At 48.8% G+C, this 27,732-nt stretch overlaps 2 protein-coding genes across 2 annotated transcripts; both read right to left on the bottom strand.

The window, feature by feature from the left end:
* Positions 1–664: 664 nt before the first annotated feature.
* On the bottom strand, positions 665–9,436 carry LOC104002732 (AFG3-like protein 1). The gene is given in 8 exon segments (XM_016930459.4): positions 665–798; positions 801–993; positions 1,145–1,339; positions 1,418–1,618; positions 2,131–2,246; positions 4,609–4,689; positions 7,144–7,269; positions 8,197–9,436. Coding segments are annotated over 8 exon segments (1,200 nt in total). The 5' UTR covers positions 8,372–9,436; the 3' UTR covers positions 665–685.
* Positions 9,437–12,376: 2,940 nt separating this feature from the next.
* On the bottom strand, positions 12,377–25,159 carry LOC134808778 (AFG3-like protein 1). The gene is made up of 6 exons (XM_063797569.1): positions 24,957–25,159; positions 19,790–19,877; positions 17,259–17,353; positions 15,666–15,816; positions 14,061–14,235; positions 12,377–13,049 (listed from the first exon to the last, which is right to left on the bottom strand). The coding sequence occupies exons 1-4, from the start codon at positions 25,089–25,091 to the stop codon at positions 15,796–15,798; spliced, it is 339 nt and encodes a 112-aa protein (XP_063653639.1). The 5' UTR covers positions 25,092–25,159; the 3' UTR covers positions 12,377–13,049; positions 14,061–14,235; positions 15,666–15,795.
* Between the last annotated feature and the right edge of the window lie 2,573 nt (positions 25,160–27,732).

The raw sequence follows: 27,732 nt of genomic DNA, 5'->3' as shown, positions 1-27,732 counted from the left end.
CCAAGACTCCAACAAAAAGGGGTCACAGGAACAGAACTGATGGTCCAGACACATCCCGCAGTGAAAGCACCTCCAGCCAAGCACAGGGGCCAGGTTTTCTAAGCAACTCAATTCCCTCACACTCAGCAGTGCTGCCACGGAGCCAAGGCGCAGGCAGGGGTGGCGGGGGTGCCCTGATGGGGAACCCAGGTGTGAGGCCCCACAGCTCCACCTCCTCCCTCAGCCATGCACCTGTGGGCGGTGTGGGCTTTTTCCTTTCTAAGGACAGAACAGCAGATCGGCTTCTACCGATCCAAACAGCTGCTTTAGAACCCTGACTTCCCCTTGATGCCTGGCTGACGTTCTCCAATTCTGAATTCTACCAAACGGTGAGGGTTTCTGTGCTGGGCCCAGGCTCCTCCGAGTGTCTTTATGACCATATCAATGCTCCTCCACGGAGGCCCCAGGAAGGCCTGGTGTCTCCAAGGTGCCCCACGCAAGCCCCTCTTGAAGCTACAGTTGTGCCTTCCTCAGCACCACAGGGGCCAGAGCCCTGGGGCCTCTCCCGTCTAACCCTGGACCCAACTGTCCTCCAGCGGGAGGGCCCAGGGACTCAGGGTACCCCCTCTGCCCACTCCCACTCCTACTCCCTGCATGTGGGCTCAGAGCACCCTCCTCTAAAACGCCCATTCACAGTTGTCACGTTTTAATTTGTTTTGGGTGAGATTCCGCAGCTGCTTTGCCAAGGCCCCAGGTAAGTGGCAGTCACCCCAACTCCACCCAGCAGCAGGTGCAGGCGACCGCCATAGGCTACGCAGAGCCCCTGCACAGGCTGCTCTCCACACCTTCCTCCTCCTGTCCACGGTTCCAACCCTTCAGCCCCTCGGGAAGGGATGTGTCCTCCTCCAGGCTGCCCGCGCCCTCTACAAACTCCTCATAGGTAGACTTCTCCGCGAAGGGCCGGGCGCCCAGCAGCTCCACCATGTCTGCCTTCTCCAGGAGCCGCTGGCCCACCTGGAAACAACGGCCCACCTGTCAGACGGCTCTGAGGACATGATCACAGCCCAAACCTAAGCAAGCTGAAGGATGGGTGTGGCCTTCGGGTGTGGCATGACCGTGACTCAACATGGGACCCACGACCTGTCTGGGCAGAGGCCACACTCACCTTCTCCACATGCTCCCGGCACTGTGTCAGCAGGTCCAGGGTGCGCCTGCAGGTGGCACTGACGAGGTGCCGGACCTCGTCATCAAGGAGCTGGGCGCTCGCCTCGCCGTACGGCTTTTCCACCGGGGCCTTGCCGTGTCGGGAAAAGTCGAAGGACACCTGGCCCAGCTTCTCACTCACCCCAAACTGCGCAATCTGCCAGTGCGGAACCCAGGATGAGCCTGCGCCCAACAGAGCCTCCTGCGGCCCGTGCCGGGGGATGCCCACCCTTACCTGGGCGTAGGCGCTCTGGGTGACCTTCCTCAGGTCGTCCTGAGCCCCCACAGTGATCTACCCGGAGCACAGCTGCTCGGCCACCCGGCCCCCGAGCATCATGCACGTGCGGTCGAAGAGCTGCTCCTGGGTGTAGAGCTGCTGCTCCCGGGGCAGGTACTGTGCGTAGCCGAGCCCCTTGCCCTGGGGTATGATGGACACCTGAGGACAGGACACATGCCCTCATCACCCCAAACACTGTCCCCACTTCCTCCAGGAGCCACCCTGGAGCGGCCAGGCCACCTGACCCTAGCTCTGACCACAGGTCCTTCTACTGGAACAGGAGAGAAGACAGCCTGACCCAGGCCCCCCATACACCATGGGGATGCCCCAAGAAGTGCACCCGCCTTTGGGAGCTTCACGTGGAAACCACCTACGCTCTGCCCACCCTGCAGAGTCTCTGGAGAGGCCAACGGTCGAATCCAGAGCTCAGGAGTGAGGCGGGTTTAACACTGAGGCTGCTCCCTGGAGTCGCATGGCCAAGGCCCCATTTGGAACCCACTGCCCTGCTTTCCCACCCCGAAGGGATCTTTTGACAAATTCTAGAGCAGTTTATTCCTTAAAAAGCTAAAGGGCCAATCCTTGAATGTACCGTGCCCACATGACCACAGGCTGGCCCAGAGATACCAGGCCCAAGCCTGCCAGGTGGACTCACTCAGGGTGGGAGGACCAACCTTCAGCAGGGGGTCCACGTGCTCCAGGAGCCAGCCCACCACCACGTGTCCGGCCTCGTGGTAGGCCACAGTTGTCTTTTCACCGGGCTGCAGGACCTGGGCCTTCTTCTCAAGACCTACACATCACATTCCCCGGCGAGTGAGGCAAGGCAGGAGCAGGTGGCTGGGAAATGAGGCCACTCCCTCTGCGCCCAGCCGTGTCTGCAGCTACACCTGATCCCCAGGCTCGTTTATACCAGACAGCAGAGGCCAAGCCCCAGCTCCATGCTGCCTTCTTGAAAGTGAAACCCACTTCCCACATACCTCACACAAAGCCTTAACTAAACAGGCCCATTTGAACCCAATGGGAACAGCTGTGTGTGAAACACAGCGAAGCACCATATCCTCTGGCTTGACTAAAGATGACAGCACAGCATGACAGACTAAAGATGACAGCACCGCATGACAGACTAAAGATGACAGCACAGCATGACAGGATGGAGAGGGATGATCTCAGTGCCCTAACGGCCCAGTGCAAGGGCAGGTAACAGGACAAAGGAAAAGCACAGATGGCACAGCTGGCCCTGCTCAGAGCCCTCTAATCACACCAGGACAGCCCTCAGGAGGCTTTGGTGGCAGGACACAGCGACCACACCTGGAATCCTAGAACTTTGGAGGCCAAGGTAGGAGAATCACTTGAACTCAGGAGATTGAGACCAGCCTGGGCTACATAGCAAGACCCCACCTCTGTAAAATTTTTAAAATTTTTTTCAAGTTAAATAAAAATAAGTAGCTTTGGGCTGGGAGTGGTGGCTCACACCTGCAATCCCAACACTTTGGGAGGCCAAAGCAGGCAGATCACGAGGTCAGGAGTTCGAAACCATCCTGGCTAACATGGTGAAACCCCAACTCTACTAAAAATACAAAAAACTAGCTGGACGTGGTGGTGCACACCTGTAGTCCCAGCTACTTGGGAGGCTGAGGCAAGAGAATCACTTGAACCCAGGAGGCGGAGCTTGCAGTGAGCCAAGACTGCACCACTGCACTCCAGCCTGGGAGACAGAGCGGGACTCCATCACTTCATTTCAGGCAAAAAAAAAAAAAAAAAAAAAAAGCACCTTTGGTGTTTGCTTTGGGATACTCGATATCATAAGTACTTTATACATTATACTTCGATAAATGGTTAAATAAAGCAGCAGCAGCTAGAATGCTCTTCCACCTGACCAACGTCAGCTCTCACAGCTTGGGGTGGACCATGAAGGATGGCTACTGGCCACCTCCCTATTCTCCACTCTCAGAACAGCACCAGGGAGAGCCAGGCCAAGCAAGACCGTGTTGGCATTGCCTGGTCTGGCAGCCCCAGGAGACCCTTCCTCACAGCTGACTCCAGTTCCCTAAGCTGCAGGAGGCTGTGTGATCCAGCCCACTCTACAGTCTGCTGAGCTGAAGACAGAGATGGATACCGCTCCCCACCAAGCTGAAGCAAATGCACTGTAAGGCTGGGCACAGTGGCCCGCACCTGTAATCCCAACACTTTGGGAGGCCGAAGTGGGCAGATCACCTGAGGTCAGGAGTTCAAGACCAGCCTGACCAAAATGATGAAACCCCATCTCTACTAACAATACAAAAATTAGCCAGGTGTGGTGCTACGTGACCGTAATCCCAGCTACTCAGGAGGATGAGGCAGGAGAATCGCTTGAACCCAGGAGGCAGAGGTTGCACTGAGCCGAGATCACGCCACTGTACTCGAGCCTGGGCAACAAGAGCGAAACTCCGTCTCAAAAAAAAAAGGGAAAAAAGGAAATTCACTTTATTCACTCCTTTCACAACAGTACTGTCCTGAGGAGGCCCAGGAAGGTCCCTACAGCTTCCAGGAGGCTTTTCCCAGGAAATCTCATCCATTCCCTTCGGGGAAGAAGGCTCCTTTGCCCTCCACAGGAGGCATTCAAACCTGGTTCTAATATGCCTCCTTGGGCCTCTGACGGCCTGGAAGGCCCATCTCTTTCAATTTCTAAATGTTGCTCCCAGAAGGGGCATGAAAGCTATTGGAAGATCCCAAGTACCATATGTTGGTTTAGAAAATTGGTTCCTGCATGCAGAATTGATTTTTTTTTTTTTTTTTTTTGAGACGGAGTCTTGCTCTGTCGCCCAGATTGGAGTGCAGTGGCACGATCCTGGCTCACTGCAACCTCTGCCTCCCAGGTCCATGAGGTTCTCCTGCCTCAGCCTCCTGAGTAGCTGGGACTACAGGTGTGTGCCACCATGCCCGGCTAATTTTTGTATTTAAAAATCAAGATAGGGTTTCGCCATGGTGGCCAGGCTGGTCTCAAACTCCTGACCTCAAGTGATCCACCCGCCTCGGCCTCCCAAAGTGCCAGGATTACAGGCGTGAGCCACTGCGCCCGGCCTGCATGCAGAATTGAAACTGGGGCCAGGGGGTGAGCCTGCCAGGCCCAGAGCTGCAAACACCCCTCCCTCCCTAAGGGCTCCCAGGCTCACCTCCGATGACCCTCTCAATGGCCTGCTGAAAGTGTTTCTCGTGAACAGAAGAACTCAGATGCCGGGCAGCAATCAGGGCTGCTTCATTGCAAACATTCGAAATATCAGCACCAGACCCAGGAAGGAAGAAATAGCCAACAGTCAGTGCTGCTCCTGGCCGCTGGAGCTTGACCCAGATCAGTTGTTAACGAAAATCTCCAGCAGAGAGGCCAAGGCTGAACTTCAGTAGGGAACTTAAAGGTAATGGGAGGTGTCCATCAGTCACCACTATTTAGCCACATTTTTTGTTAACCTTTATTAAGGTATAATTTATAAACCATAAAATCCACCCATTCTACACACACACATCAACGATTTTTAATAAACTGATCACGTAGTGCAACTGATGCCATAATCTAGCTTTAGGACATTTCCATCATCTCTGTAAGGTACCCTGTGCTATTTATAGTTAACTCCCATTTCCACTTCTGGCAACCACTCACCTCATGTCTGTCCCTACAGATTTGCTGTTCTATACATTTTTATTATTATTCTGCACATTTCACATAAATGGGAACATATACTATGTGGCCTTTTGTGCCTGGCTTCTTGCATTTAGAACAGTATTTTCTAGGTTCACCCATGTTGTGGCATGCATCGATACTTTATTCCTTTTTATAGCTGAATTTGACTACAGTATATACCACTTTGGCTGTTCACCTGCTGATGGACACTACAGATGCTTCCATCAGAGCAAAACAGACTCATCCCTGCTGAGGGGCAGTCAGAGTCATCCCCGAGTTATCTCTGCTGAATCATCCCTGCTGAGTCATCCTTGCTGAGGGGCAGTGCTGAGTCATCCCTGCTGAGTCATGCCTGCTGAGGGACAGTGCTGAGTCATCCCCGCTGAGTCTGCTGAGTCATCCCTGTTGAGGGGCAGTGCTGAGTCATCCCTGCTGAGTCATCCTTGCTGAGGGGCAGTGCTAAGTCATCTCTGAAGAGTCATGCCTGTTGAGGGGTGGTGCTGAGTCATCCCTGCTGAGTCATCCCTGTTGAGGGGCAGTGCGGAGTCATCCCTGCTGAGGGGCAGTACTGAGTCATCCCTGCTGAGTCATCCCTGTTGAGGGGCTGTGCTGAGTCATCCCTGCTGAGGGGCAGTGCTGAGTCATCCCTGCTGAGGGGCAGTACTGAGTCATCCCTGCTGAGTCATCCCTGTTGAGCGGCAGTGCTCCGTCATCCTTGCTGAGGGGCAGTGCTGAGTCATCCCTGCTGAGCCATCCCTGCTGAGGGGCAGTGCTAAGTCATCTCTGAAGAGTCATGCCTGTTGAGGGGCGGTGCTGAGTCATCCCTGCTGAGTCATCCCTGTTGAGGGGCAGTGCTGAGTCATCCCTGCTGAGGGGCAGTGCTGAGTCATCCCTGCTGAGGGGCAGTACTGAGCCATCCCTGAGTCATCCCTGTTGAGCGGCAGTGCTGCGTCATCCTTGCTGAGGGGCAGTGCTGAGTCATCCTTGCTGTGTCATCCCTGCTGAGGGACAGTGCTGTCATCTCTGCTGAGTCATCCCTGTTGAGGGGCAGTGCAGAGTCATCCCTGTTAAGGGGTAGTGCTTAGTAAGCCCTGCTGAGGGGCAGAGTCATCAAAGTCATCTCTGTTGAGGGGTAGTGCTGAGTCATCCCTGCTGAGTCATCCCCCTCTATGGGCAGAAGAAAGCAGTCTTGGTAACATTCCAGCTTTTTAACTTTGGTATGTAAACAGACATCTGAAGTCAGCCAGAGGAGAGAACAAAAGGGAGGAAGCACATTTTGTGTCTAAGACAGATGACACCTTTCAGATACCTGCCAGGCAAGACCTCACTCACCATCCTGCAGCAGGCAAACGTACAATCCTGTGTGAATACACGTGACCTGACACTAGGCAGGACACTGTGGGGAGCCAGGGTACGGGTACCACTGGGGGCGCCAAGGCAGCTGGAGGTGATAAGATGCCACAGCAGAATGTTCCAGGGGTGGCAGGAGCAGGTGGGCATAGGTCAGAAGCTGTGGCCAATGGCCACATAACCATGAGGTACTGATGCAGCAAAGAGCTGCGGAGCATGGGTGAGGAGAACAGGAATCCCCCTGGAAAAGTCCCCACTCATTCCTGAGGGTGATCCCGCCTAGGCAGGGAAGTAGGTTTCCGAGCATAGACCAGGATTTCATTGAAAAGAAGAGAGAAAAGCAAACGAGCTTCCTCAGCAGGGAGGGCAAGCCCCAGGCAGAAATGCTGCGGGAAGCATCAGGTTGCCGGATTCTCCCCCCGGGACATTACTGTCAGCTCTGCAGTAAGACTCACTAAGTCTGACTTTAATTAAGACAGAAATTCAAGTGGGTACAAATTAGTTTTGGGGCTAAGAAACTGATCTCTGAGGCCTCTGAACACTCTCAACAGGCGAAAAGTCCTGCAGACAAGGGTGAGCACTGCCAGAACTGAATGAGAACGGCCAGTCACCACCCCCCACGACAAGGAGCAGAGCGCACATGGCTCCCACCATGGGGAACAGCACAGCCCGCAGCACTCACCAGGGAAGCCTGGGGTGAGCGCTGCCAGCTTCCTCGCCAGGGCGTCCTTATTGAGGCTCTCGTCCAGCTTCAGTGGGCGCAGGTGGACCTTAAAGATGGAGGACCTGCCTTTGATGTCAGGAGGACCTAATGAAAAACAGAGAAAGCAGCATGGGCTCTTGTGCTTTCTGGGTCTTCAGAACAGTCACCCACAACCATAGCACAGAACGGCAAGGACAGCTGGGGTCCCTGCGGAGCTCTCTGCTGTCATCCTCCAGACACAGCTGGAAGCAATGGCAGAAACCAGCCAGGCCACACACACATCTGCCTCCACAGCTACTAAACCCCTCAGCCGAGGGCCACCCGGGATTAATGCTTCCTAACAAACACAAGAGGGTAGGGGGAAGGCGACGATGGCTGACCGTCAGGGTGAAGAGTAAGGGATAAATTGCTGTCTTCTAAGTTATCAATTTTTACTTTTTCATAATTTATTGGTTTTGAGACAGAGTTTTGCTCTTGTTGCCCAGGCTGGAGTGCAGTGGTGCAATCTCAGCTCACCGCAACCTCTGCCTCCCAGGTTCAAGCGATTCTCCTACCTCAGCCTTCCGACTAGCTGGGATTACAGGCGTACGCCACCACGCCCGGCTAATTTTGTATTTTTAGTAGAGACAAGGTTTCACCATATGGGCCAGGCTGGTCTCAAACTCCTGACATAGTGATCTGCCTGCCTCGGCCTCCAAAAGAGCTGGGATTACAGGTGTGAGCCACCATGCTGAGCCGACTATCAAATTTTTATAGTAGTGGGGAAAAAAAAAAAAAAGCTGGAGAATAACTATCTGTTACGTCCCTCCCACCTCTCTGTGTTGCAGCAACATCCCTGCAGGCCCAACCACATATATTCTTGCCAAAAAGTGGATTGCCAGGGGCAGGACGGACAGCAGCAACCTGGGGCTCTCACACATTTTCAAAATGTTACATGAACTGCCTCGGAATTACTATCAAAATCCCTCCAAATACACTGCAAATCACCTAGGCCAAGGGGATAAAGGCCCGGCCCTGAGAAAGGGTACTCACCAGTGTAAATCTGGCGATGAAACCAGCCAGGCCGCATGAGGGCCGGGTCCAGGACGTCAGGGCGGTTGGTGCCAGCCAACACCACGACGTTGGTGGCAGAGTTGAACCCTGGACACAGGAGAAGCAGGTGAGCCTTAGCAGCTACCCGATGTGTGCATGGCAGGTAACCAGCCATCCCTCCGCTAACTGGGAACCCCACAGCCTGGCTCAGGGGTTACAGAGAAATCCAGGGCGTGGGCCCTCCTTATCCTGACTTATTATGGGTTCCTGCAGCCTCTGACACCACATGGTGCTGGAGTGGAGGAGGGCAAGCCAGGGGCTGCACAGGAAATGGAATGCCCAGCACAGGGGAAGGGAGGAGAAAGGCTGAGTGCTCCACTTCCCTCCTCTCCAATCGGTCCCCTCCAAATATCAAAACAGTCACCATCTAATTAGAATTACTACTGGGTACTAAAGACAAAACAATATTTAGGAAATGCTTTTGGCCCATAGAGAAGTGTTGAACACAGCAGGCCTGACTGCTGTCCTCAGAAAGGCCTGCTCGCAAGGGCAGTGTCTGGGCACTGTGATTCTGGGAGCGTTCCCACCATTCCTTGAGAAAACAGCTCCCTGGGCCCAAACGCTTTGTGCACCCCCAGCAAAAACCCTGGGAACCAAGTCTCTCCTGAGCTTCCTGGTCAACATCAGGCAGGCGTGGTCACAGCTTGATGCTGGGGGAAGTCAGCGCGTCCCATGTGGCTCCATTGGGGGAGGGTTCAACACTGACCTGGTCTCCCCACAACCCAATGCGCCTTCTCCCCTGGCTGATTTTGCTGTATCCTTTAACGGTAATAAATTAAAGCCCTGAGTGCTACTATAGACTGAGTCCTATGACTTCTCCTAGCAAGTCACCACATCTGGGGTGGTCTTAGGGACCCCAACACGGCCCTAAAGCCAAAGTGAAAATCAAATCTGCCAAAGGTCTAAGTGAAAGTTTTTCCAAATCTGAAAGCTGGCACAGAAGCCTGGACGTGTCCAATGAGGCTTTAGCAGGACTGACAGACAACGATCAGTCACATCTTAGCTACAATCACTCTGACAGGAGGGAGCTCCATCCAGCAGGAGACCACAGGCACTTCGGGCCCTGCCACTAGAATCTGAGAGAGAATCTCCAGAATTCTACCTGCCTCACCTTCTCTCACCCCACGGCAGCCCCTACTCTGTGCTTAAACATACGTCTCAAAGAAACCGCCCACACCACTATGATTCCAATTTTTACACCCTCCTGGCTAAAGCTGGTACTGGATTTGTACTCTCTCTCGGTTCAGTTTCCAATTCAGGGCAGAAGGGCCGGAGAAGACAGAGCAATGACAAACCCAGGAAGTGAAAACACGAAAACAGGATCCATGCTTAGCAACACTGACTTCTGTGCTGACTCCTGGGACGCACAGAGTATTTCATCTGGTCGTTGCCCTTGTGTTCATAATTACTTTAAGAACATACGATGCAGCGGAAATCCGAGATAATATGAGAGCCACGGGAAGCTTAGAATGACCAAGTGTCGGCCGGGGGCGGTGGCTCACGCCTGTAATTCCAGCACTTTGGGAGGCCGAGGTGGGCGGATCACGAGGTCAGGATATCGAGACCATCCTGGCTAACACGGTGAAATCCCCTCTCTACTAAAAATACAAAAAATTAGCCGGGCGTGGTGGCGGGCGCCTGTAGTCCCGGCTACTCGGGAGGCTGAGGCAGGAGAATGGTGTGAAGCCAGGAGGTGGAGGTTGCAGCGAGCTGAGATTGCGCCACTGCACTCCAGCCTGGGCGACAGAGCGGAAGACTGTCTCAAAAAAAACCAAAAGAACGACCAAGTGTCAGGTACTACATGGGAGCTACAGGGTTGTGTGCAGGGACCCCCAGCACTGGAAGGATGGGTCAGGGCTGCCCAAAAGGGAGCCTGGGGAAGTCACAGGTGCTCAAGCCCCACCTCTGGACGTTAATTCGACACTTCTGCAGGAGTGGCAGGTAGAAATGAAGAAAGTGCATTTTGACAGGGCTCTCGTAGTGATCGTGCCGCATGGCCCAATTGTGGAAGGCTTCCTATGCGACTTCAGGGAATTTCTGCTCCAACAGTAACACCCAGCGACTGGTTTTCTTTTGTAACATTGCCTAGCCAAATATTTCCCTGCTTCAATTCTCATGAAAAAACAGTAAAAACAAATATATACATATATGTGTGCGTGTGTATATATATATATAAGTATATTATATATATAAAAGTATATATATAAGTATATTATACATATAAAGTATATATAAAAGTATATATATAAAAGTATATTATACATATAAAGTATATATAAAAGTATATATATAAAAGTATACATATATAAAAGTATAGATATAAAAGTATATATATAAAAGTATATATAAAAGTATATATAAAAGTATATATAAAAGTATATATATAAAAGTATATATGTAAAAGTATATATGTAAAAGTATATATAAAAGTATATATAAAAGTATATATATAAAAGTATATATAAAAGTATATATAAAAGTATATATATAAAAGTATATATGTAAAAGTATATATATAAAAGTATATATAAAAGTATATATATAAAAGTATATATAAAAGTATATATAAAAGTATATATAAAAGTATATATGTAAAAGTATATATATAAAAGTATATATAAAAGTATATATATAAAAGTATATTATACATATAAAGTATATATAAAAGTATACATATAAAAGTATACATATATAAAAGTATAGATATAAAAGTATAGATATAAAAGTATATATAAAAGTATATATAAAAGTATATATGTAAAAGTATATATGTAAAAGTATATATATAAAAGTATATATAAAAGTATATATAAAAGTATATATAAAAGTATATATATAAAAGTATATATGTAAAAGTATATATGTAAAAGTATATATAAAAGTATATATATAAAAGTATATATAAAAGTATATATAAAAGTATATATAAAAGTATATATAAAAGTATATATATAAAAGTATATATGTAAAAGTATATATATAAAAGTATATATAAAAGTATATATATAAAAGTATATTATACATATAAAGTATATATAAAAGTATATATATAAAAGTATACATATATAAAAGTATAGATATAAAAGTATATATATAAAAGTATATATAAAAGTATATAAAAAGTATATATGTAAAAGTATATATGTAAAAGTATATATATAAAAGTATATATAAAAGTATATATAAAAGTATATATATAAAAGTATATATATAAAAGTATATATAAAAGTATATATAAAAGTATATATAAAAGTATATATGTAAAAGTATATATGTAAAAGTATATATATAAAAGTATATATAAAAGTATATATATAAGTATATATATGTAAAAGTATATATATAAAAGTATATATATATAAAAGTATATTATATATAAAAGCATACATATATAAAAGTATATATAAAAGTATATATATAAAAGTATATATATAAAAGTATATATAAAAGTATATATATAAAAGTATATATGTAAAAGTATATATATAAAAGTATATATATATAAAAGTATATTATATATAAAAGCATACATATATAAAAGTATATATAAAAGTATATATATAAAAGTATATATGTAAAAGTATATATATAAAAGTATACATATATAAAAGTATATATATATTTTTTACTACAGACATTGCTTATTACAGATGCCTCTAATAAGCTTGAAAAACAAATTCCAACACAGCTTAAATGTTGCATTTCTGTTTTGTGTTCACACAGAGGCCCTTCGCCATCCTCCTCGCCCATCACTCTCGCTGGTGTAGACTACCACTGCCTGGTTGTGGGGCTCGATCCCCAGCTCCCCTTGAGCAGACTCCAGGTTCCGCTCGAAGGTATCAACGCTGCCAATGTTAAACCACAAGAACTTCTGCAGAGAGCAAGAGCAAGCTTAGGGTGCATCGCCGTGTCCCACACTGAGCCCCACCCTCACACACGCACCTCCCACTGCCTCTTCTCCTAGCCTTAATCTCCACATGGGTGAGGCCTGTGCAGAGGCTAGCTCCAAGGGAAACTAACTAACAGCAGAAGACTCTGGTTTTGGCCCCACGAAATTAGTCTTTAAGTTCTAGATGGAAGTGTAAAATGTCCAACAACTGCTGGGGTGTGCCTTTGTCTCTTTTTCTTTTTTTTTTTTTTTTTTTTTTTTTTGAGACAGTCTCCCTCTGTCACCCGGGCTGAAGTGCAGTGGGATGATCTTGGCTCACTGTAACCTCCACCTCCCGGGTTCAAGCAATTCTCATGCCTCAACCTCCTGAGTAGCTAGGATTACAGGCACAAGCCACCATGCCTGGCTAATTATTGTATTTTTAGTAGAGATGGGGTTTCACCATGTTGGCCAGGCTAGTCTTGAACTCCTGGCCTCAAGTGATCTGTCCGCCTCTGTCTCCCAAAGTGCTGGGATTACAGGCATGAGCCACCATGGCCAGCCATTCCTTTTGGCTTTTTACTCTTGTATCTTTGTCTCCTTCTCTTCTCTCCCCACAATCCTTGATAAGTTGTTCTCAGACACTGCTTGGCAAATCTGAATCCTAGTCAGTCTTATAACGGCTCCTGTCCTCCTTGGAAGGCTTTGTTATTGATACATGCCAATGAGAAAAAAACACATTAACGAGTAGTTGATGGATACTAAGGGAGTATTTTACTGAAAAAAAATAGAAAACTACATTTTTACACGAAATAAACTTATGTCTGCAATACTCAGCCTTAAATTCACCCCTCACTTCAGAAGAGGTCCCAGGGGCAGGAATAACACGCACAGATTGTTTGTTCACAACTTCCAGCCGGTCCGCCTGGGAAAAAGAGAAAAATAATCAGCACAGCTAGAGCAGTGAGTATGATATTCAACAGTAAACAGGGGCCTCACCCTCAGACCAGCCCACAGCTAAAGCAGTGAGTATCATATTCAACACTAAACCACGGGCCTCAGCCTCAGACCAGCCCCACAGTGCAGACCGAGACTCCAACGGTCTCCGAGAAGCTGCATCCACTCTGCTGTGCAGATCCGAGTTTTGTTTTCTGACTGATTTGGACATTTCTAGCCTGGCCTGTGCATGTATTTCAAGAGGAGTTACAATTTGGTATATCTGAGCACCAAAGATTCCAGAGTGACTTAAAAATCTAAAAGGAAGGCCAGGCGCAGTGGCTCAGACCTATAATCCCGGCACTTTGGGAGGCTGAGGAGGGTGGATCACTTGAGGCCAAGAGTTCGAGACTAGCCTGGCCAACGTGGTGAAACCGTCTCTACTAAAAATACAAATATTAGCCAGATGTGGTGGTGCGTCCCGGTAATCCCAGCTACTCAAGCGGCTGAGGCAGGGAGAACTGCTTGACCCCGGGAGGCGGAAGTGGCAATGAGCCAAGACTGTACACTGCACTCCAACCTGGGCAACAGAGTGAGACTCCATCTGAAAAAAAAAAAATCTAAAAGGCATAGAGGTCTCAGACTGACAATACAGCAAAGTCTTCCAGAACTCATCCAGAAACATTTCGCCCACACAGCTGCAGATACCACAAGAAAATGGTGCCACCAAGAATGAAACTGCAACCCCAAAGGCCTCCACGAAGCCACCCAGCGGCGAGCACAGCCCGACAGCCGGTGCGCAGCAAAAACACAACTTGAGAGTGCGGCCATTTCCTTAGGTATCATGACAACAGCGTTGCTTTCTCCTCTCCACAGAATCTGAAACCACTATAACCCTACTTTTCTTGACTACTCAGGGTCATGTGACCAACACGAACGTGTTTATGACAGGGGCCTCTTGACCGTAACGCAACCGCATCACGGTCAGCATGTCAGATACCTGGAGAGGACCTCACAGAAGCTCTGGGATCTGTCCAGAACACACACACCAGCAGGCATCTTGCTCCTCATGGCAGCAGCTGTGAGTGAAGACCAACAGCAGAGACGGGCTGCAGCAGCTCTCCCTTCCTCCCATAAGGAGTCATCAGGGACCTCTCTGAAGACAGGTGTGTGCCCTGTGGCCAGACAAAAAGGCCTTGGGTGGTGGTTCACAACTGTAATCGTAGCACTTCAGGAGGACAAAGTGGGAGCATCACTTGAGCCCAGGAGTCTGAGACTAGCCTGGGCAACATAAGGAGACACTGTCTCTAAAAAAAAAAAAAGTGCGGGCTGGGCACAGTGGCTCACGCCTGTAATCCTGGCACTTTGGGAGGCCAAGGTGGGAGGATTGCCTGAGCTCAGGAGTTCAAGACCAGCCTGGGCAACACAGTGAAACCCTGTCTCTACTAAAATACAAAAAATTAGCAACCTCCACCCCCCATGGAGGTGTAGTGGCCGGAACCTGTAATCCCAGCTACTCAGGAGGCTGAGGCAGGAGAATCACTTGAACCAGGGAGGTGGAGGTTGCAGTGAATACAGATCGTGCCACTGTACTCCAGCCAGGGCGACACAGCGAGACTCCATATCAGAAAAAAAAAAAAATTACATTTTTTACAGTCCCAGATACTCAGAAGGCTGAGGTGGGAGGCTGGCTTGGAACCAGAAGGTCAAGACTTCACACCACTGCACTCCAGCCTGGGTGACAGAGCAAGACCCTGTCTCAAAAAAATTAATTAATTAATTAATTAATTTTTTTAAAAAAAGGCCTTAGCCACAAACCCTGGTGGGAAAACAAGACTTTCCTACAGAAAGAAGTTCAGATCTTAACACTGTATCACTTAACAAACGTCCTTCTGAGGGCAACTGAGAAGCACGGCACCTGCTCTCATGTAACTTTATACTAAACCCTGAGCAGTGCTTTACTGGCCTTCAGCAACCCGACAGACCCAGGCTCAGTGAACGACAGGCGGAGGCTTCCTGGTTACTAAACCCTGAGCAGTGCTTCACCAGCCTTCAGCAACCCGACAGACCAGGCCCAGTGAAGGACAGGCAGAGGCTTGCTGGTGCCACATGCCCCTGTGCACAGACACAAAGCCCCGGCCGCTGTCCAGGGTCAGCCAGCAAAGGACAGGGGTGCAGGAGGGGACACGGGTACACTAGGGGAAACAAAAGATCTGAATTAGATATGTAATTGATACTTGATGATAAACAGACACAATCAGACAATCAGAACTTACTCACAGAAGCTGAAGCTAAAAACAAAAAGCCAAGATGTTAAGGAAGCTTCCACCTTGCAAGAAAATGGGCTTATTAACCTTCTGTTGGGGAAAGTAAAACTGTGTCTCATCTAAAAAATGAGCTTCCTAACCTTCTGTTGGGCTGGCTACTGGGAAAAGTAAACCTGTGTCTCATCTATGGCCTGAGGGTGGGACTGCCCAGGACATCTACCACACAACGGGTTTTCAACCCAGGCCTCAGAGCTCACAGCTTCTTAAGGGCATCGCAGACCACGTGCACCACTACAGCGGCCTCCTTCCCAGGTAGGTAAACTATAAATTCCTCTCACCAGACCTCTGGCCAGGTAATACTGTACAAAGTGCTTCCAAGTGATTTCTCTTCCAGGATCTCGAAAATAGAGGTAGAAAAATCCCACGGCAACGCCTGCCCCTAAAAGGGCCAGACTGCGGAAATCCTCGTCACCCCAGGGGAAGTCCCCCCTGTGGAAAAAAGAAAACACATTTTTCAGTTAAATGAAGGTAGTTTCTTTACGAAAATAGCTATTTCCTTTTTCAGATGTTATTAGAAAAGTTTTCCAACCCCCCCCCCCCGACCGTACACAATGTAGCCTCAGTTCCTCTCATGAGGAAAGATCTTTACATGGTGTATGACACACACTGAAAGCCGCAGCTCACCAGATGCCTCAGGAGAAGCAGAAAGTCCACAGACAGCGCTGTGTTTGAGCCACTGTTGCTAGGGTTCTCTCTTATGGGGGTCTGTTAAAATCCAAACAGAGGCCAGGCGTGGTGACTCAGGTCTGCAGTCCCAGCACTACAGGAGGCCAAGGTGAGAGGACTGCTTGAGCCCAGGAGCCTGGGCAACGTTGGGTGACCCCATGTCTACAAAAAATTTAAAAAAAAATTAGCCAGGAGTGGTGGTGCAAGCCTGTGCTCTCAGCTGCTCTAGAGGCTGAGGTGGGAGAATCATCTGAGCCTGGGAAGTCAAGGCTACAGTGAGCAGTGATCCTATCACTGCACTCCAGCCTGGATGACACAGTGAGACCCTATCTCAAAAATAATAATCATAATAAAATCCAGATAGAAATCTCAGCACATTTTTTTTTTAATTTTTTTTTTTTTTGGAGACAAGGTCTTACTTGGTCACCCAGGCTGGAGTGCAGTCGCACGATCATGGTTTACTGCAGCCTCAACCTCTCGGGCTCAAGCAATCCTGCCTCAGCCTCCTGAGTACCTGGGACCAGAGGTGCACGCCACCACGCCTGGCTAATTTTTTTTTTTTTTTTTTTTTTTTTTTTGTAGAGGCAAGGTTTCACTATGTTGCCAAGGCTGGTGTCAAAATCCTAGGCTCAGGCAATCCTCCCACCTCCCAAAGTGCTGGGATTACAGGCATGACCCACTGCACCGGGCCTCAGTACATTTTTAGAAACTAATTTCTTTGAAACTTATGAACGAATTCAACAGTTCACCTTTAAACAAGCAGAAAGATTGATATGGGTTTAAATTTATGTGTTCCCCCAAAATTTCCATGTTGGAACTCAACCCCTAAGGTGAAGGTATTAAGAGATGGGGCCCCTGGGAGGGGATTAGGCCCCAAGGGCTCTGCCTTCCCGAATGGGATTGGTGCCCTCACAATCTGTTGCCCAGGTTGGAGTGCAGTGGTGTGATCATGGCTCACCGCAGCCTCGACTCCCAGCTTCATGCACTCCTCCCGCCTGAGCCTCCTGAGTAACTGGGACTACAGGCACGCACCACCACGCCTGGCTTATTTGTGTATTTTTTGTGGAGACAGCGTTCGTGTTGTCCAGGCTATGATCTTGTACCTCCAGCCTCCACAACTGTGAGCAGTAAATGTATCCTGTTTATAAATTACCCAGTCTGATGTATTGTTACAGCAGCAGGCGCAGACTAAGATGCACACAAACCTTCTGCATCCGCCTCCACCAGGCAACGTTATCCCGCTTCCCTCCTCTCCTGCCTCCGTCTCCTCCAGACTCAGCATTCTCTAGTTCACCAGTCTCTGAGAGAAAACAAAGTAAGACTTCACAAAGCAATTACATATGATTTTCCAGAGAAAGAAGATTCAGAAAACAGAAAAACACCTTCCAACACACAATTTTAATAACACCAGTGCCTTCTGGAAATAAAGAAACAACAGGAAAAGGATGAGGCTGGGGAGATATTGCTGAGAAGTAGCTTCAGATACATCTAAAATCCCTAAAATTTCACCTTGCTGGCTTCATACTGAGCTTTAATAGTAAACTTTTTTGGGGTAACAGTCCCAAAACTGGCTGTTATTAGGGGAAAGAAAGAAAGGAAGAAAATGGTAAGACAGACTGGTATGGGTGGTCCCCCTTCTCAAGAGAACCAGGGAACACAAACCACCTGTTCTAAGCAGAGTCTGCCTCTCCTCCAAAAAATCTGGCCTCCTACGTATATTTGTGTCCCACGGACCTACCAGCCTCTTCCTGTAATGTTCCAGGACAAGTTCCAGAACAAGTAAGCCATGACACTGTCCACTTCACAAATACAGTGCTACTCCAACAGCCGCAAAATAACACCATGAAAGGCCAGAGAAGGCCAAGGTGACCCCAGGAATGGCAAACATATTACAAGATGGAGTAAAAATTTGCAAAATTTTAAGGACAAACATGAGTCTTCAAAGAAACATTCCTTGGCCGGGCACAGTGGCTCATGCCTGTAATCCCAGCCCTTCGGGAGGCCCAGGCGGGCAGATCACGAGGTCAGGAAATCGAGACCATCCTGGCTAACACGGTGAAAACCCGTCTCTACTAAAAATACAAAAAAATTACCCGGGCATGGTGGCGGGCGGCTGTAGTCCCAGCTACTCGGGAGGCTGAGGCAGGAGAAGGAGGAGAATGGCGTGAACCCAGGAGGCAGAGCTTGCAGTGAGCCGAGATTGTGCCACCGCACTCCAGCCTGGGTGACAGAGCGAGACTCTGTCTCAAAAAAAAAAAAGAAACATTCTTTTCGTAGCAAGGCAAGTCACCACACCTCCCAATATGACTTACGTGTTTCTTCACCCCATGCTCACCAGTACACAAGCAGGAGACATTTCACAGGGGAAACACAAAATACTGACTTCGCCAATCCCAAAACCCAGTCCACACCATCACACCATGATATAATTTTTAAATGATTTGTCGAGGCTTAGGATCTAAACCGGTTGAGAAGGTGCTGGTGACTTGGGAAGGATGGGTACCGCCCAGGAGCAAGCTCAGGGAAGACGATGTCACCATCACACACTCACAGGCCCACCTGCTTATCAGTTCCCAAGGAGATCAGCCCATTCAGTGAATGCTTTAAAAGTACTCAACTGTAAAACTTCACAGTCTGATTTTTCAAACTGGCCCTTTTACCTTTTTTTGGTGCTGTTGATGTTTCTCAGTTTGTGTTCCTTCCACTCCTCTTAAAGTATTTCTCAAACCCTGAGGGACAAAATGATGAGGTTCTAGTATTTCATTTCATTTTTTTTTTTTCTTTTTGAGACAGAGTCTCACTTTGTCACCCAGGCTGGAGTGCAGTGGCACGATCTCGGCTCACTGCAACCTCCGCCTTCCGGGTTCAAGTGACTCTCCTGCCTCAGCCTCCCGAGTAGCTAGGATTACAGGCGCCCGCCACTACACCCAGCTAAATTTTGTATTTTTGGTAGAGACGGGGTTTCACCGTGTTGCCCAGCTGGTCTCGAACTCTTGACCTCAGGTGATCTGCCCGCCTCGGCCTCCCAAAGTGCTGGGATTACAGACGGTGGCGCCCAGCCTGGTTCTAATATTTTAGAAGACAGAATCACACCAAGAAAAGCAACCGTACTGTCAAGACGATATAGAGAAAGTGAGAGAGACGCCAGTTTTCCCTCCTCCTGCCTCTCTTCTTGCTTCATACAATCGGCATGTGCCCTCAGGTCCTAACACTGAGGCAAGTGCAGGGAGCACCTTCTACTCTGTGGAGACACAGGGTCTCCAGGGGCTTCAGTGAACACTGTCCCTGGACACAAAGCACAAAGCACAGGTCCATGGCCTACAGAAGGACTCCAAGTGGGCAAGTGTGCTCTGAGCTAATGCCAGTCTGCACATTGTTTCTGTTCTGCTTTCCAAACATGAGGCTTAGCTGGTCCTCAGAGTCAGATATGCAGAAACCAAGGTTTGTTCCCATACCTTCCAAAAGATTCATCTAGCACCTTCCTTTGGAAAGAGCTTTTCTCTCACCAGCTTTAGTGAGATATCAACACCATAAAGACATGGAGAAGGTGTTGGATGTTGTGTGGCTCAATATGGAAGCCAGGAAGGGGTAGGATGGGGCGGGGTGGAGTGGGGTGTGCCCTGAGTTGTCTGGATCCTCGCCCCCTGGTCACTCACTGTAGAAGTCACACTCTGAGGAAGCCACTCAGTTCCTGTAAACCTCATGCTGTTAATGATGGTGGATGAAAGACAGGTACCTTTGGGTGGTTTTGAACACAGCCACCGGGAAAATAACGTCGGTCTTGCCTGCAGAGTCAGCTTCTGAAAGTGGATCCCCTGGAAGCACTGAAACAAGAGACCAGATGAGCTTTACTAGCTTCTTCTGCAATACAACACTGCACATTCTCACTGGCCACAACCACTGGAGCAAGCAGGATGAGGTGTGAGCTTATTGCCTTAAATATCCCATTAGAAATATGATTCAATAGAATAAACAGGAACAAGTTCACTGCAGAAATGCACTGCAAATTTTTATAGCTATAGCCTCCAACAGCAAGAAAAAACTCCCCCAAAAAACAAAAAACACGGCTTAGAAACTGAGGCAATTTATTTAGTAACTTGAAATATTGCAGCTTCAAAAACAAGACTGTAAGACTAAAACATAAAATTGTGTAAAATTTAAATACTGAAATACACTATGACTCATCTTTGGTCGACCAAGAGGTTATTTTCTTTTTTTTTTTTTTGGAGACAGAGTTTTGCTGTCGCCCAGGCTGGAGTGCAGTGGTGTGATCTCGGCTCACTGCAACCTCTGCCTCCTGGGTTCATGCCATTCTCCTGCCTCAGCCTCCCCAGTAGCTGGGACTACAGGCACCCGCCACCACGCCCGGCTAATTTTGTATTTTTGGTAGAGATGGAGTTTCACCATGTTGATCAGGCTGGTCTCGAACTCCTGACCTCGTGATCCACCTGCCTCAGCCTCCCCAGTAGCTGGGACTACAGGCACCCGCCACCACGCCCAGCTAATTTTATATTTTTGGTAGAGATGGGGTTTCACTGTGTTGATTAGGCTGGTCTCGAACTCCCGACCTCAGGTGATCTGCCCGTTCTGGCCTCCCGAAGTGCTGGGATGACAGGCATGAGCCCAGCCTTTTTTTTTTTTTTTTTTTTAAGATGGGGTCTCATTGGAGTGCAGTGGCTATTCACAGCAGGGACAACAGACAGGTAATACAGCATCCAGCAAGAGGTAAAAGTTTTTGTCAGGCCAAGAAAACAAATAATTTTTCCAGAAGCTCTGTATTTTCTTCAGTCTTCAAGGAGGAAAACGTCGGCCAGGTGCTGTGGCTCATGCCTGTAATCTCAGCACTTTGGGAGGCCGAGGCAGGAGGATCACTTGAGGTCAGGAGTTCGAGACCAGCCTGGCTAACATGGTGAAACCCCGTCTGTACTAAAAATACAAAAATTAGCCAGGCATGGAGGTGGGCGCCTGTAATCCCAATTACTTGGGAGGCTGAGTCAGGAGAATTGCTTGAACCTGGGAGGCGAAAGTTGTATTGAGCCAAGATCGTGCCGCTGCAATCCAGCCTAGCGACAGTAAGACTCTCTCAAAAAAAAAAAAAAAAACCACACACACACACACAAATATTAAAAAACAAAATCTAAGCACTCAAATAACCCAGTACTAACTGTATCCAACAAAATCCCAACATAACCAGTGAATTTATATTGTCCCCAATATTTTATTTTATTTTTTTGAGACAGAGTCTTGCTCTGTCACCCAGGCTGGAGTACAGTGGTGCCATCTCAGCTCACTGCAACCTCCGCCTCCTGGGTTCAAGCGATTCTCCCTATCTCAGCCTCCCAAGTAGCTGGGATTACAGGTGCACACCACCACACTGGCTAATTTTTGTATTTTTATTAGAGACAGAGTTTCACCATATTGGTCAGGCTGGTCTTGAACTCCTGACCTCAGGTGATCCACCTGTCTCAGCCTCCCAAAGTGCTGGGATGACAGGTGTGAGCCCCCAATATTTTATTAAAATGAAACAAGACCCACAGTTGACAACACCTATGTTATTTCAGCTGTGTCAACATTCAGGGGGAGGCTGACTCTGTAGGCTACTACCCCAAAGTAAAATCATTCCCCAGTTAGTAACTTTCTAATTAACTACATTATTCAAATATCCCTATAAAAGACCACAGTAGACTAAAAAGTAAGACATACTATGAAAAAGATATTAAAATCATTAAAAAAAAAGCAACTCAGAAAGAGAATGCTGACAGTAAAGGTTGTGGGGCTAACAAACGATTCCACATCGTGAACGAAATCGATCTGCAGCAGCCATCCCAGCACCAATGGCACACAGTACCTGACACAGAGCTAGCAATGACTCTTGAAGGATCCCATGAATGTTTCCCCGATGGGGGTTTGGAACCCAAGGTGTGGGTCAACAGGAAACCTACACAAACAACAGAAGGTGGCCATACTGCACGTTGTAGGGTGCCAGGTGCCTCTTACCTCACTTGATCCCCATTGCCCATCTGAGAAAGTAGAACCTGAGAGGTAATGTGAGTGCCTGAAGACAGCTGGTAGCTGAAAGTGTGCAATGAGAATTCTGATGCCCCAATCTTCCAGAGCGTTTCCATGACTACCCCAGGACCACCTCAAAGACAGTGTGGCACTGGTACTGGTGGCTGGGTAGATACCAGGTAGCCTACAGCCCTGAAGGTACAAAGTATGACTCTTCAGGCTTCCAAAACTTGATAAAACATCCAATTCCTTTGCTTTAATTCGCAATTTAGTCCTTTTGTGATTTGGTTAGGAGACAATCTGGTTAAGCCTGATGTAGTTCTCACAGTAAATGTAAACACTAAGATAGGAGTTTACCATTCCTTCTTGGAGTTTTCTGCAAGTCAGTTCACAGCTCACAGTAAATAACCTTGCTAAATTAGTTTTTGTATATGTAAAGCCAAGATGTGAAGGTAGGCAAAACACAAACTCCCTTAAACGGGGCAAAGTGCTGCTGTCCTCTTTCCAGTCAGGCCATAAATGAGTTGACCCTTATTCTGGGTCCCACAGACACACACAGCACACAGGTGCAACGTCAGCAGGCCTATGAGGCCCTGCCCCTCCTTGACCTGTCTATCACTAACCTCTTCCTCATACTGATCACACAGAACTCAAGGCTGGACCCACCCTAGGGCAGTGCACTTTCTATTCCATCTTCCTAGCAAGCTCATCTCAATCCCTCACTTCCTGCAGGGGACACAACAAATAACAGGTTTTATCCCTCCTCCATTCCCTTTCTTCATTTTCTATTTCCTTTATTCTGCTTCCTTTTCCTAACATGCCTAATACTTGCTTATCCATTGTCTGGTTCCTCCTTGCACAGCACGTAAACTCTACAAGAACAAGGACAGAGTAGGTAGCTCAATGAATGAAAGATGACTGCATGGAAGCCTCCACAACATAAGCTTCCATGAGGAGAGCTGTTAGGGTGTTTTTTGTTTTGTTTCTTTTTTTTTTTTTTTTTTTTTGAGACAGAGTCTCACTCCCAGGCTGGAGTGCAATGGTGCGACCTTGGCTCACTGCCACCTCCGCCTCCCAGGTTCTAAGCGATTCTCCTGCCTCAGCCTCCCGAGTAGCTGGGATTACAAGTGCGTGCCACCACACCGGGCTAATTTTGTATTTTAGTAGAGACGGGGTTTCTCCACATCAGTCAGGCTGGTCTCGAACTCCCCACCTTAGGTGATCTGCCCGCCTCAGCCTCCCAAAGTGCTGGGATTACAGGCGTGAGCCATCGTGCCCAGCCGTCTCTACTAAAAATACAAAATTAGCCGGGAATGGTGGTATGCGCCTGTAATCCCAGCTTCTCGGGAGGCTGAGGCAGGAGAATCGCTTTGAACCTGGGAGCCGGAGGTTGCAGTGAGCCAAGATTGCGCCATTGCACTCCAGCATGGGCAAGAGGGAAACTCTGTCTCAAAAAAAAAAAAAAAAAAAAAATGCAAACTGCTGCCACCTCTCCAACCTCTCTGCATGTCACCCTCAGTCCACAAGTCATAAAGCTCTCAAAAGAGAGCAAGCCAGTGGGGCAGAGCCCTTGCCTGTCGTGTTCACCAAGATATTCCCTGGTAAATGATTAACAGATCTATCTCTAATAAATGAGAAGCAGATGAATGATCCAGTCCGGGAAGGAACTCAAAGATCATTCAACGTCCGTCCTCCCTTCATAAAGGGGTCTGTAGCAGTTCAATGATTCAAAACTCTCCTGGGCTATATTAGGCTGTACACACCGATATTGCATATTGCTGACTTTCAATATGTGTTAGCAACCAGAAGGACCTCTGCAATGCTGATGCCACATGGCCAAAGCTGAAAGACTGCTTTCACTCATATTGCTAGCAACTAAACCATCATACACTTTCCCAAATGAATGGAGATGGGGGGGGGGGGAGTTCATTCCTGAAGACAGGACAGAAATACTCATGGGATCCTTCTTCTTATTTTACTGCTGTCTGAAAACCATGACAGCTTTCTGGGATCAAAATTCAAAAACTCTGCATTAGAAAAACAATTCAACGTTACTGCTGCCCACTGGGATGTATCTATACAAAAATAAAGCAATCTTAAAATACAGAATATTCCGGTCTTAGACCCTAACCCTATAAAACAGGGTTATGAGCAGGGCACGGTGGCTCAAGCCTGTAGTCCCAGCTACTTCAGAGGTTGAGAAAGGAGAATCGCTTGTGCCCATGAGTTCGAGATCAGCCTAGACAACACAGCGAGACTCCGGCCCCGCTCCCAAATTTTTAAAAATAATATAATAACAATAGGATTATAGCGATATCTACCTATAGGGCGGGTATAAGACTTAGATAATATCCGCGTAAAGCCCTTAGCTCTCAGCATTAGCTGTTACGACAGTGACTGGTCGCTGTATAAAGAACAGTTTGCAAAACCCTTTCATGCCTCTTATCGTATCTGGTTCACTGAGTAACTGCGAGGTGGATAAAGCCGAACGCCGCCGAGCCCAGGAGGAAACGGGCTGGCACGCGGGGCCACAAAGCTGGTTCGCGAGGAGGTGGGACTCAAGCGCAAATCGCTCAACGCCCGGCGCTTTACAAAGCCGAGCAAGGAGGCTGGAGGTCCCGGTTCCGATGTCCGAGGGGAGCGGGCATCCAGTAAACAGCGGGAATTCCGCAAGAAGTGGGTGGAAGAGGTAGCGGGGAGAAGAGCAGGAGTTTGGAGACGGAGGAGGCGGGGGGCGGGAAGCTCTGGCCAGGGGCTGTCGGCCTCACGGCGCGGACCAGGTCAGGGCCGCCGCGCTCCCGCGCTCCCCCGCGGCCGGCGCAGGCGAATGGCGTCACGCGGCGTCCAGCGCAGACCAGCCGCCCGGCACCGACGAAGAGCGCCTCCCCGCTCACCTGTCGGGCCTTGCCCAGGGCCCTCGCGCTGGTCTTGGCCGTCCTGCCGCCTCCTGGGCCACCACATCGCCACAACAAGGCCAGCGGCCCGGCCACCGCTCTACTGCCGGCCGCCGCCAGCAGACGGTACCACATCCCCAGACCCAGACCCCGCGCCGCCCGGGCGCGCGCATGCGCAATGGGAGAGCGGTCCTAGGGCCCCGCGAGCGCAGGGAGGCCTCGCGCATGCGCGGCAGGGGCGCGGCGCCGGCTGGGGCCACGTCTTGGGTATCCAGGCCGTCGCCTGACCGTTCGAGGGTTTGATCGCCAGCGCAGCCTCGCCCTGCCCAGACAGCTGGGCGCTAAGGGGATAGCCAGCGCCTTTACACTTATCTTAAATCGGGCATCTGCATCAACACTTATTTCTGGGGTCCTCCATGGAAAGCAGCTGCCGAAACTGAACACCCGCCCGGTCCGCCCTCCGCTGCACTGGAAAACCGCCCCTGGACGTTTCTGCCGCAGTGTCCCCCTCACGGAGTTCCGTTTGTCTGCTTGGTCGGTTGTTCTCTGGAGCCCCAGGACCCAGGCCGCTTGTATGTGCCTGCGGCCGCACGGCCCCAACACGCGGACTTCGAGCGGTACCGGGAGACCCGCGCGGCCTCCTCGGAGGGGACAGTGAAGCAGCTGGGCTAGGCAGTGGGGCTGGGCCTGCCCTGGGGACCCGTCCACGTCTCCAGGACATCAGCCTGAGCCTCTTCGCAGCCTCGTTTTCTGTTGACCGAGTTCTGCAAGGGGACGTAGAGGAACCACAGCGTTCTTGCGCTTGAGACCGCTGTGATTTTCTGACATTTTGGAGGCAGAAATGCCTGGGGAAAGGCCCACAGATGGGAACGGAAAGCGATTACCCTTGACCTCAAATTGGAAGTGTTACGACGATTTGAAGCGGGTGAGAAGCTCAGTCAGATCGCAAAGGCCTTAGATCTTGCTCTCTCTACAGTGGCGACCATTCGAGATAGCAAAGAAAAAATCAAAGCGAGTTCACAAATAGCTACTCCTTTGAGAGCCTCTCGGTTGACTCGCCATCGAAGTGCAGTGATGGAGAGTATGGAGCAGCTGCTGAGCTTGTGGCTGGAAGACCAGAGCCAGCCAAATGCGACCTTGAGCGCCGCCATCGTTCAGGAGAAGGCTGAGTTTGATGACTTACAGCGTGAACATGGCGAAGGTTCTCAAACGGAGAGGTTTCACGCAAGTCAAGGGTGGCTTGTGAGATTCAAGGAGTGCCACTGTTTTCCCCACTTCAAGATGAACAGCGCAGCTCCCAGCAACAAGGACATGTACACAGAAATGCTGAAAAGCATCATCGAAGAAGGTGAGTACACCCCCCGGGTGTCTTTAACGTAGATGAGACGAGACTTGATTGGAAGAGAATGCCCGAAGGAACGTTTATTTCCGAGGGAGAGAATGCTGAGCCAGGGTTTAAGTCATCCAAAGATCGCTTGATGCTGCTGCTTGGTGGCAGTGCAGCTGGGGACTTTAAGTTGAAGCCCTTACTGGTGTACCGCTCAGAAACCCGCAAGGCTCTGAAGGGTTCTTGAAGCCCAGCTTGCCCGTGATTTGGCGCTCCAACAGAAAGGCTTGGGTGACCGGGAGCATCTTTCATGAATGGTTCACTTACTTTTTTTGCCGTTGAAAAATACAGTGCCCAAAATAATCTCACCAACAAAGCACTGCTCATACTAGACAGTGCGTCATGCCACTCTGTAAATTTGAGCGACCTTTCTAATAACTAAGAGTAGAATACCTTCAGGCCAGGCGCGGTGGCTCACGCCTGTAATCCCAGCACTTTGGGAGGCCGAGACGGGCGGATCACCTGAGGTCAGGAGTTCGAGACCAGCCTCAGCATGGAGAAACCCCGTCTCTACTAAAAATACAAATTTAGCCGGGCGTGGTGGTGCAGGCTTGTAATCCCAGCTACTCGGGAGGCTAAAGCAGGAGAATTGCTTGAACCTGGGAGGCGGAGGTTGTGTTGAGCCGAGATCGCGCCATTGCACTCCATCCTGGACAACAAGAGTGAAACTCCGTCTCAAAAAAAAAAAAAGTACAAGAGTATAATACCTTCATGACAGTACAACTGACTCAATCCAGACCATGTGTCAAGGTGTAGCCTCGACCTTGAAAGCTCATTATCTGAGAGGGACTTTTCAGCACATCCTAGAAGCAGCAGATGGTGAGGACACAGCTATGATCAGGGAATTTTGGAGAAACTACAGCATCATGGATGCTGTGGACATGGCCATCGCATGGGAGGAGCTCAAACCAGCACTAATGAACAGCGTGTGGAAGAAGATTTGGCCTGAGTGTGTTCAGGCCCAGCGTTTTTCCCAGGCAGATAACATTGCACAGTTTCAAAAAAACATTGTGACCCTTGCCAGAAATGTGGCCTTCGAAGAGGTTGCTGAGGCTGCTGTGGACCAGTTGCTGCAGTCCCATGAAGAAGATCTCTCAAATGAGGAACTGATGCGGCTGGAACAGGAGCCGGCAGTGGGGGAGGAGGAGAGGGAAGATGGTCCCTGGGCACTGTGGCAGCTAACCACAGGAAGACTGTCGGCAGCCCTCTCACATTTTGAGGTTGGCTTGTAGGTCCTTGCTAGTAACAGCCCTAATGATGACTGGAAACTGAGAGGTTCCAGAGAAATCAGTGTTGCAGTAAACTGCTACCAGGAGCTGTACAATGAGAAAAAGCGCCACTCAAAACAACTCTCTTAGGTCATTTTTCAATGTGTGTAACCAAAAGTTA

Source organism: Pan troglodytes, chromosome 18 (genome assembly GCF_028858775.2).
Source record: "Pan troglodytes isolate AG18354 chromosome 18, NHGRI_mPanTro3-v2.0_pri, whole genome shotgun sequence".
NCBI classification, from domain to species: Eukaryota; Metazoa; Chordata; class Mammalia; order Primates; family Hominidae; genus Pan; species Pan troglodytes.
Note: the sequence above shows the minus strand (reverse complement) of the source record. Positions and strands in the feature narration are given on the sequence as shown.

Bases quoted from the DNA above. Each gene is read 5' to 3' on its own strand.
- LOC134808778 (XM_063797569.1), bottom strand. From the start codon at position 25,091: ATGTGGTACCGTCTGCTGGCGGCGGCCGGCAGTAGAGCGGTGGCCGGG. The intron at 19,878-24,956 runs GTGAGCGGGGAG...CTCTTGTTTCAG, and splicing joins CCCTGGGCAAGGCCCGACAG to TGCTTCCAGGGGATCCACTT. The intron at 15,817-17,258 runs GTTTGTGTGCAT...TTTTTTCCACAG, and splicing joins GGTGGAGGCGGATGCAGAAG to GGGGGACTTCCCCTGGGGTG.